This window comes from Stylophora pistillata, chromosome 4, assembly GCF_964205215.1.
Source record: "Stylophora pistillata chromosome 4, jaStyPist1.2, whole genome shotgun sequence".
NCBI classification, from domain to species: domain Eukaryota; kingdom Metazoa; phylum Cnidaria; class Anthozoa; order Scleractinia; family Pocilloporidae; genus Stylophora; species Stylophora pistillata.
The window spans coordinates 32,180,990-32,191,715 of NC_142522.1; the positions used below are offsets into that span (position 1 = coordinate 32,180,990).

Here is a 10,726-nt window from a genome sequence, read left to right on the forward strand (position 1 = left end):
ACCTTCTAGCGTCATTTCACAACCTCTAGTCCTTTCCAATGCTAAATAAATTGTGCAATATGAGTAGCCATATGCAGTCTTTGACTGTCTATTTTCTTTATTTTCCTAGGACCTCTTCTTTTGTGTTCTTTGTTTTCTCTCTACGTCACTCGCGATCTTTGTTATTTCCACCTACTCCTCTCCCCCTAAGTATAGCTTTATAAACCGATTTCTACTTGTTCCCCCTATACACGACTTTTCAGCGGGGAATTATATGCAACCTATTAAAAATAGTTGACAGACGATGAATGTTGGATGTCCCAACACTTGCAAGTTTTGTCTTTGGGGACGGGTGAGAGCAGAGCTTTTGATCCGCTGCACGTACGGTGATATCATCGTCTAGTTTTCACCAATAATGTTGGCACATTGTGATCACGTGCCTTGTAGACCAAAACAAAGAGGAGCGAGAATTATAGTTCGCGGCAAAAGATTTGGATCGCTGTTTATTTTTTGTGAATATAGCTTATTCTTGAAGATTTTAGTCTGAATTGCTTCCAGAAAGAGCACAAAAAGCATGGGTCGCATATTTCTTGCCCATCCTGGAGGAGCTAGACTTTATTCTTGCGCGAACTGCGACACTGCTTTGACGAATCGATCCCAACTAACATCGATGGTAAGCTTAGCTACGAGTAGTGACAGGAAAATAATAAATATTAGATCGAAGTGTCCGATTTATCAGCCCATAAGTTTCACAGGGTAGAATATCTTTCTGCTAGGACTATCATTGACGAGTAATAAACAAGATCTTAGGTACTTCTTCAAGTAATGTTTTACTTTTCCCTTCAATTCCTTTTCGCTTGTGGAATTAAAAAAATCGCTTTCAACATTGTAATTAAATTTATTTGTATTATATTGGCTCTGTGTACTCTCTGATGAGGAATAATTACAGTTCATTGGCTGTTGCGTTACTAATATAAATTCTGCGGTTGCTGGTTTGCACGCAATGAAAAAGTTATGGAAAGAAGATGATTTTCCACTTTGAATTTGGTGTGTTAGTTCAGTTGAACTATTGTCATAAAACTCATGTTTGTGTTTCGGTTGACAGCGCATTTGAAAGTCACAGTTTTGTTCCCTTTGTGGCCTTGTTCCTTCCTTCACATCAATTGCTGAGAGAAATTAATAGTTTATAACTGAAGATTGACACGTTTATTTAAAAACATGAAAAAAATACCTTTAAAGATATGTCGTCCATTTTTCCCCAGTACATTTTGATGTTACTAATAACCATAAAATTTGATAAGGTTAGCAGTATACAGTGAAACTTGTATTGAGCGGTCACCAATGGGGAATAGTAAGGTGACTGCTTGATACAGGCTGACTGCTCCAATTATACAGGTTCCACATATTAGGGGTATCACAAAAAACAATGAGCAACACCTCTGTACAGAATCTTAGTCAAATAAACTACTTACTTTAATTTGGGATTTAAAATTACTTGAAAGATTATTAGTTTATTGGGGTTGTCTGGCAGTGTTTACATTGATGGAATGAACAGTCAATTTGTTTAATTGTTTCTTAAATACCAATAGAAATTTACAGGAGCCACTGGAAGAGCATTCCTCTTCAAGAAAGTGTGAGTGTTCTTAATTGTCATTCTGATCATTATTAAATACAATAATGCAGTAATTCATGAAAAAGTCTTTTCATATACTTTAACAATTATTAGTTTTTCCCTTTATCAAGAAAAATATCTTACAGATAACATGTTTTTCGTTAAGCTCTGGGTCCAAAGATCAGGGATGAATTTTAATCAACAGGAAAAGATCAATGAGAAAAATAATTTTTAATTTGACATGATGCCTATTCCTTAACCTCAAAGCAAAGGATACCAATAATTAAAGGCTAGTAACTTGGGGGGATACCTAAAAGAAGTGGCTACCCAACATTTGTGCCTTTAGAAGCCTGTATACATTTACTCCAAATGTACCAGGGACCTCTTCTCCTCAACATCATTAAGCTAAGATTGCCTTTATATTGTTTGTTATAGGGTGAATTTGTCTTACAGTGAAGTTCAAGACAGAGTGATGGTAGGTTGATCCAGGTTTATCTAAATCCATATAGACTGATCCATATATATATATATATATATATATATATATATATATATATAACTACATATATAAATGTAAAAATGTAAAAAACCTTATCTGTGAATCGCAGAGTGCTCTACAATCATATGGAGCTTTGTAAACAATTATTTAGGAAAATAAAAATTAAAACTTGATACTACAGATCTGTTTCGAAAGGAAAAGTCCTCTCTCGTCAGGTGGATAAGGCACTAGTTGACTAACGGACCTTTTAAGTATGTGGTTTGAGCAGCCTTATCAGATATTTAGATGAGTGCTGGCACGCACTCGCCAGTTCGTTCCTTTTGTTTAGGGTACCCGCCCCTATATATATATATATAGATATATATATGCAGTTATGGATTAAAATCTATTTGTTAAAAACTAGATCATTGGATAATGCAATTCAAGACTTTTTATTGGCTTAGCCATTATGGTATATCAGCCAATATACCATAATCTACAAATATGGTAAGCGTACGTGTAAGCTTAAAATTAAAAGGGAGCTAAAAATTTAATAAAATTTAATAATTTAATTCAACATTTTTAATAAAACTATTATTCCACTTGCGCTTGTTGGATATGAGATGATTATAGCCAACTCGGCACTACGTGCCTCGTTGGCTATCTATCATCTCATATCCAACGCGCGCTTGTGGAATAATTGTTAAATATATATATATAGATTTTATTCCATATATATATATATATATATATGGATTAAAATCTAACTCTCAAGGTGAATACAATCCTATTGTGTAATTCCTAGCAAATGTTCTGTCCATGTGGAAGAAAATTTTTTGGAGGAGTGATTTTGGGAGTAAATCTTAGTCTTATGCGAGCTGAAGTTACTCCCAAGTTAGAGTCAGCTGTCTATGGTGTAGCTTTCCAACAGCAGTGTTTGTATGGCTAGAATTTCTTTACTGCAATTTGCCTTCAAATAACATTCACTTACCAAAGTTTGCTTACTATTACAGTGGTCAACAAACACAGTTTCTGAAATTGTGTTTTCTAAAAAGTTACAAATTCAAGAGAAAGTAGCTCTTTGAAATGGTCCCCTATTGAAAACAAAGACTTAACCTCTGATAAACACTTCTTTTCTGTTGTTTACAAAAGATTTATCAAAAGCCTAATCTTTCTGTGACTTCGGCTCCAACTTAATTTGTGCTTGTTTGTGGTTATAGCTTACTGGGAGGCACATGGTTCGAGATGTTTACTGCAAGAACTGTGATACAAAACTGGGGTGGATGTATGTAAGTAACAGTTACTGTTAACTGTATGTTTGTTTACAAATGTTGTTCAGCTGATACCTATGTAAATTGGAAAAAAAATTAGAAGGGACACAAATTGTTTCAAATTGTTTTAAAATAGCTACTAGCTGTTTAATTAATGGTGTATCTTTTGTACCTTTCTCTTTGCGATGACAGGAATATGCAACAGAAGAGAGCCAACAGTACAAGGTTAGCTTTATTTTCATTTCTACATTGACACAATCATGGATACATGGTTAAATTATTGCAGATGCCTAACATAGTAATACATTTTTAAGAACAAATATTCTGTATTTTCAGGAAGGTCAAGTTATTCTGGAGCGAGCGCTGGTGACTGAGAGTGAAGGAATTGAAGAGATTGGTGACTAGTTGACTGCTCCATTGCATTTCACAAAAAATTTAAGACCAAGGATAATTTGTAGCACTTATATAGCTAAGGTAGCAAATAGACCAATTTCTTGAGAAGTACATTAGTTTCAGATTGTTAAACAGTTTGATTTTATATCATAGAAAAAGGTTGTAGTTTTTCATATTGATGAGACACAGTTAAGCTAACAGTTATTATAATTCAAAGTGGTGGAGTACATCAATGATAAAGTGTTTTCTTGACTTCTCATGATACAGCCACTTTCAATGTGAAGCACAACAGTTTGACAACATACAGTGTACAATGACGCCCTACTGTGGCTGTTTGTCAGTGTTTGTCTTTACATATGAATAGGCCATTTTACAGTTGTGTACTTAGTTGCCAAGCCTTTGATTCAGAGTGAGGCTAAAGATGACCTTGTTGTGATAGAGACCTCTATCTAGTTAGCATGATAACAAAGTGATTTACATTTGAAAGGCAGCAAGGTTTGTATCATAACAAGGTCATCTCTAGCCTCACTCCCATTCAAAGGCTTGGCAACCAAGCACACAACTGTAAAATGGACTATTAAGTGCATCATGAGAAAAACAAATGTCACTTTGATATTATTACACTTCCAGCGATACTTCTGTTCAGATTTGTATAACTTTGTTGTTTGAACTCTAAAATCAGTTTTTACATTATTGACCATTTGTAATAGGTATCTTAACTGGATACTGCTTCTCACATCTTCTCACCCTTCAACACAGGTGTAACATAGTGTGTGCCATTGAAATGATTGTAAATATTTTAGATAACATTGCTGACAGGTTTAATAAGCATTTGTATGTAAACTTTGTACATAGCAAATTGAAATTCTAAGCTATAAGTTAGTGAAGCTTTATTCATACTAAGTTCCAAATGGATATTTAAATTATGAATCATAACTTTGCGTTACTTGCGGACTAATTGCAATTATTTGTAGAAGGACATGTTGCAGGGATGTTTAAGTTTGGATTCAAAGTATTTAATGAAGAAATGAGTCAATTTTGGGTTTCTTTATGTGAAATTTACTGGATACTTATGTGAGGCTATCTGTTAATTGCATTGATTTTCACACTACCTATTTGTGTTAAACAGAACTGTAATACAATCTCTTTACATTTGTGGTTCACTTCAATATAAACAAGAGTGATCAGTGTCTGATTTTTCTTCAAATAATTAATGATTATTATAATGAGTTAGTACCTGAAATTGTAACAACCTCAATGTTTACTCAAATGGGTAAACAGTGTGATTAGTTCAAGTTTTTGAATGTTTTGATTTATCCCTCTTACAATAATTATAGGCAGGCGCTGGTCATTGTGCTTATGGGTGGGATTTAATGTTCACGTTGCCATAAAACTATTTCAGGAATAATTTACCCTTCAAGACACTTGCAACACTGTGGGGATTGAACAACTTTCTGGTTGCATGCAACCAGAAAGTTAAAGTGTGATGCCTTGTGGACATTCCCTCAAAGATACCTTTCAAATTATTGACAATAACCTCATCACCATCAAAATTTTATATGCATGTTAAATGAAAATTTTGAGAAATCTTTTTCATATTGCAGTAAGGTGTGGGTATAAGTTTGAGCAAACAAAACTAACTTTCCTCTCAGACCTTTAACTGGCATGATTTTATCTCAATAATAAAACTATTTACTGCATTTTTAGTCAAGATGGCCTGTTTGTAGGCTTACTTATTAAAGATCTGTTATATTAACAAATGAAATAAAATGGATTTGTGGACAGTCTTTGTTGTTGACTTCAATTATAAGCATAACTATTTTTCAGCAATTTGTTCTTTCAGATTGAGCACAAGAAAAAAAACATGCAGGTCACCAACGGACCAAACAGAACAAATAAACCTTACCCGACTGATCGAAACTGCCTGACTAATCAACGGACAATGGCCATTTGAGTCTGACAGCCACTTCAATGCTAAACTGAGTAATCAGTTTTTCAAACCAAAGTTGTAGTTTGGTTTATGAACAATTGTTCACTCAACTCTAATGACTTCTACTAAGGCCGGTCAGTAGTTTCGATAAAACATCATTCCAGGACTACTCTCGCCTGAGCGATCATACTTCACGATTGATAAATGAATGATACCACGAGAAAAAGTTGGTCAAAAACACATTGGTACAATCGAAAAGTCTTTCTCAACAGAAATTGTTTTAAGGCATATTAAAATGAAAATTTAGGAACTTTTTATTCAAAAAAGGAAATATTTTTTGGCTGTACACGAAGCAGAAATTTAGTACAGTGCCATCTTAGATGATATCCTTTATTTTGTGCTTTCAGCTGGCAGGAAAAACTGGCAGAAGAAAATGTAACAAATCCCGGAGTTTTTGTCTCTCAACTAGTACAACACAACACGGGGAAACTACTCTTTTATTAAGTACAATAAAAGAATGAGTCGAAACGCTGGTGTGTTTTACATGAGAATTTCCATAATTCTAGCCAAGTGGACTGCATGAGAAGGACACATGTCACTATTATAAAACCATATATTACTGATGGCTCACTGCGAAAAGTCATTAGTTTTCTGAAGTAACGCAAAACCGGAAACAGAACGCGCACCGGAAAAACCGGAAGTTTAATCCAAGTGACAAAAACAATTGCTGACCAATCGGCGTTCGGAATATTAGGTTGATCTGAGGTACCAGCTCTTAACGTCACGTGAATTGCGAACCAAAACAAAGAAGAGCAAGGTTCGCAGTTAGAGGACTTTTCCCGTAGCCTGGGCTGGGTGTTTGTGTGCATTTATCGTTCGATTTTAAAACTAGCCCTCTGAAAGCCAACAAAGAAATATGGGTCGCATATTTCTTAATCACCCCGGCGGAGTCACGTTGTATTCTTGCGCGAACTGTGATACTGCTTTGACGAACAGATCGGAGTTGACATCAATGGTACGTAGGCGAATAATAGATACTAGCTTCTTGTCTTCCACTGTGGGGGTTGATTTTTACTCAGGCAGTTTAGAAATTGGAGGACGCTTTGCACGCCTCGTTTTAACATGATGCCATCTTTTAATTTTGTTTTGTTTTGGAGATCTACCGAGCGAATTACTCACTTCTGATCTAGCTTTTTGTTTATGAAATGTGTACTTTTCCCAGCAATCGATATCAAAGGGCTGTTATAAGTCTTTTTGAAAATATCTCCCCGATGATTTCTCAACAGCTATTATCAATCATTCTTCGGCGTTGAAACTTTATGAGTTTTGGAATGAATGAAATTGAAAATCTAGTCCATGCCTTTTTTCAGCCATCAAGTGTTAATTTGATGAGATATTTTTGACTGAAAATAATTTCTGGATAGGACCACAGTCCTGCAGTCCGTTCTCAGTTTATTGAAAGCTTATGTTCTTTTTTTGGGGCTGTACCATTAACACGCTCATCAGAGATTCAATGGAGCCACCGGAAGGGCATTTTTGTTCAAGAAAGTGTGAGTGTGTTTTTTTTTTTCTTTTTTTTTTATCATTACTGTTTTTATCATCATTTTCATCATCGTCATCGTTGACATTGTTGAAAACAAAGCCCAAAGCCAGTAGTACCAAGAGGAGCATGATCATATAATAATACCGATATTTTGCCGTGAAAAATAATTGTCTTGTCAATCTTAAGAGTGAAAAATTCTTATAATTTTTACTATCAATAATCACTCTTTTATAGTTGAGTGTTTAGAACTTATCGGAGAACTATTGTTTTTCAAGTCTTTAAAGATGTTCTTTGAAAAATCCAATGCTTGGATAGTGAATTAATGCAAAATTTGCAGCTGATGGTGACTTAAAAAAAGTCAAAGCTGAACAGATTTCCTCTGTCTTCATTTTACAGGGTTAATTTAACATTCAGCAATGTTCAAGATAGAGTGATGGTATGTTATTGTATGTTGTTTTATTACACGACTCGGGCAGTCAGAGGGCCAATAACTAAAATCAACCAATCAAAATGCTCTATTGCCGGTCAATATTCTCTCAGTATTGGACCGGGCACTATCCCGAATGGTCCTGAATGATACCGCACTTGTGTCCCTTTGAACTTCAGTCGTATAATAAATCTCCTATTAACTAAGCCTTGCTCGGGACCGTACTGGAAGAATTTTGGCCCTCGGTCTTTTTTGTACAGACCGAGCTGTGCTCGGTTCGTACTGTCAAGACCTCAGGCCAATATTGTCCCAGTATGGCCCTCGTGCTTGGTTAATAAGATATATATATATTACTGGTTTAATCCTTTAGCTCCAAAGATCTGATTGTTAATTCTCCCCCTCCAGCTGCTGCACCTTTCCAGGCAAATTAGTTATGATAATTTGGAGGTAGGATATATAGGTGTGGCAGCAGGGTAAAAGGACCTCCCTTTATAACTAGAAAAAGTGGAAATTTATAATAATAAAACATCTAGGCATTCCTTAGATCCCTGTCACATGCAACTTAAAAACTTCTTCGCTATTTTCCTGTGGATTCTGTTATTTGCAATCTGAAGCTTGTGAATTGTATCTGTAGCAATATGTGGTTCATTTTGAATTTCATTTTCCATTTGCTGATAATTTTCCCTTTTTTCAAATTCTTTCTATAGCTTACTGGAAGGCACATGGTCAGGGATGTCTTTTGTAAGAACTGTGATTCAAAACTTGGGTGGATGTATGTAAGTGTTTGGGAGCACTTAATGTTTTTTAAAATTATGTCTTCAGGAAACAAAACCGCAGGATTGTTTTTTAGGATTCTGAGGATTCTTTCTAAAATACCTTTGGTTGATTAATTGATTAACTGAGCAAATGCAGTACTGTTTTGAAACATGAACACCCAGGCCTCAAGAGCACTCTTATTACAATAATCTATTCCATTACTAAGTAACTGTTGCTACAGTTGAAACAACAGCAGATAGAGGAAGCTATTGTTTTCATTTTTAACTCAATCCCATCTTTATCATCTCAGGAATATGCAACAGAGGAGAGCCAACAATACAAGGTACAATGAACTTTGATTAATCTAAGGTTACTGCGCATTAGATTATATGCATATAGACTTATGTGCAATATAAATAATAAAGTAGTATTATTATATTATTAGGTTATTAAACTTCCAGAATGGGTCTATCATTCCCCACCCCATACCCTACTTTTACTTAACTGGTTAAACCAGTTCAGTGGCCAGCTTTTTATGAATAAATAAATAAATAATATAGTATTTCTGACCGCTTGCAGCCTAAGGCTGAATTACGGGTGCAGTTTAAGGTTGAGAACAGACGTCAGCATATCAGACGCCTCTGGCAGCTGCTTCAGTCCATCGATCTCACCCTCCCACCCATCCCACCCCAGGGGAGGACATCCATCACACAGTAATCTCGTGTGTGGGAAATTAACGTCTCCTACCCCAACCCTGCAAGAGACGGGACCTCCATTTATTCGTCCCTATCTGAGAAGACTAGAATATCTAACCATTTCTTGATGTTATAGAAAGGTAGCAAATTCTTCTCAATTATTTTAAGACCCTGAGTGTTGGTCCGGCCGGGGCTCGAACCCTCGACCTCCCGCACAACAGTCCAGTGCTCTATCCATTGAGCTAACCGGGATGCGGTCATAGGACCATGAAGGCAAGGAAATGAATAATGTGACATGGCGTGAAGGGTTTGGGCTGAGATGCTTTGTCTGGGTCTCTTCTCAGTCTGTTCTTACCCAAAGTTTTTGCCCCCATATTCAGGGCATAGTTTTTGCCCCCATATTCAGGGCATAGTTTTTGCCCCCATATTCAGGGCATAGTCCCTGCTCTTTACTAAGGGAAAAAAAGGAGTGCTGTAGTAGCAATCCAGAACAGGAAAAAGGAGATAGGAAAAGACACTGGTGTACAAGTCACTAAATGTAAATGCTGAATGTGTTGGGATGAAAAATTTTACTCATTATAGGTTATCAAATCACAGCCATACATGATTTTTCATGGAAAACTAACCATGCTCCAGTTAATTTATTTTACATTATTTTTCAAAAGCTTAGATGCATGGGACAGCTTCTTCAAGTAAAATATAGGAAATTATCTATATCTTACAATGGAAATGTGTCACACATAAAACTAAAAATAATTTCTCTATCTTCTGTTGTGTAATGAATGTAGGAGGGACAAGTTATTCTGGAGAGGGCTTTGGTGACTGAAAGTGAGGGAATTGAAGAAATTGGTGACTTTGATAACTAGCATTTTACTTTGTTAACTGTTCGGTTTCAATGCTGAAATTTGTTTTATGTAAAATAGTTAAGATAATACTTTGGCCAAAGCAGGAACCTGTCAGGAATAAGATATTCTATCTTTTAACTATCTAGGAATTATATTATAAAACGAGGACAAGGGCAACTCTGAACCACTTGCTTCCAATTTTAGGGTGTATGGCTTTTATGACAGTTACCTGCTAAATTGCAGTAATTAAAAGTTGCAAATTTCCCAGTACATAAGGTTGATACTGAATACTTAACAATTATTCACCGAAGGTGAGGTGAATATTGTCGAATAATCCCTGAGACAAAGTCGAGGGGATTATTCGACAATATTCACCGAACCTGAGGCAAATAATTGTTTTAGTATAATTTCAGAGTTGAACAACAGAGAAATTTCTAAAATCATAACATTTTAGTAACATTTATTAACTTTTTATTTTAACATTTCATATAAACCACATGGAGCGGTTTATATAGCGTCATATAAGGAACCGGTCAACCAATCAGATTGCTGGAAACTCTTTGCTCAGCTCTGAAATTATACTAAATATATATATTGTACATGTCACATGTTAATTGGTAAATTCTAATATATTTCACTTTTGAGCACAAAAGAACAGCTTTGCCATAAGTAACATCAACATGAAACTTAATTTTGCAGAATATAGTTCCTTACAAACAATTTTACTTTATTCTTGTATCAGGGATAAGTAACGTAAATTAAACGTTTATTTTGTATTTATCGGTTTCTAAGACTAT

General features: G+C 35.4%; 2 protein-coding genes across 4 annotated transcripts; both read left to right on the forward strand.

The window, feature by feature from the left end:
* Positions 1–414: 414 nt before the first annotated feature.
* On the forward strand, positions 415–5,520 carry LOC111342196 (protein yippee-like 5). Its single transcript, XM_022949245.2, has 6 exons — positions 415–652; positions 1,569–1,612; positions 2,027–2,066; positions 3,290–3,358; positions 3,533–3,565; positions 3,677–5,520. The coding sequence occupies exons 1-6, from the start codon at positions 554–556 to the stop codon at positions 3,743–3,745; spliced, it is 354 nt and encodes a 117-aa protein (XP_022804980.1). The 5' UTR covers positions 415–553; the 3' UTR covers positions 3,746–5,520.
* Positions 5,521–6,438: 918 nt separating this feature from the next.
* On the forward strand, positions 6,439–10,711 carry LOC111342195 (protein yippee-like 5). 3 transcript variants are annotated; one of them, XR_016000773.1, is made up of 8 exons: positions 6,439–6,678; positions 7,170–7,213; positions 7,603–7,642; positions 8,341–8,409; positions 8,700–8,732; positions 9,253–9,357; positions 9,873–10,245; positions 10,315–10,711. XR_016000773.1 is itself a non-coding variant. In XM_088758968.1 (7 exons), exons 1-6 carry the CDS (start codon positions 6,580–6,582, stop codon positions 9,328–9,330), a joined length of 363 nt encoding a protein of 120 aa, XP_088615094.1. In that variant the 5' UTR covers positions 6,439–6,579; the 3' UTR covers positions 9,331–9,357; positions 9,873–10,711. The 3 variants fall into 3 exon arrangements, 2 of the variants coding, with proteins under 2 accessions (XP_088615094.1, XP_022804979.1); XM_088758968.1 differs by having other exon boundaries at positions 9,873–10,711; XM_022949244.2 differs by lacking the exon at positions 9,253–9,357 and having other exon boundaries at positions 6,440–6,678; positions 9,873–10,711.
* Positions 10,712–10,726: the final 15 nt, after the last annotated feature.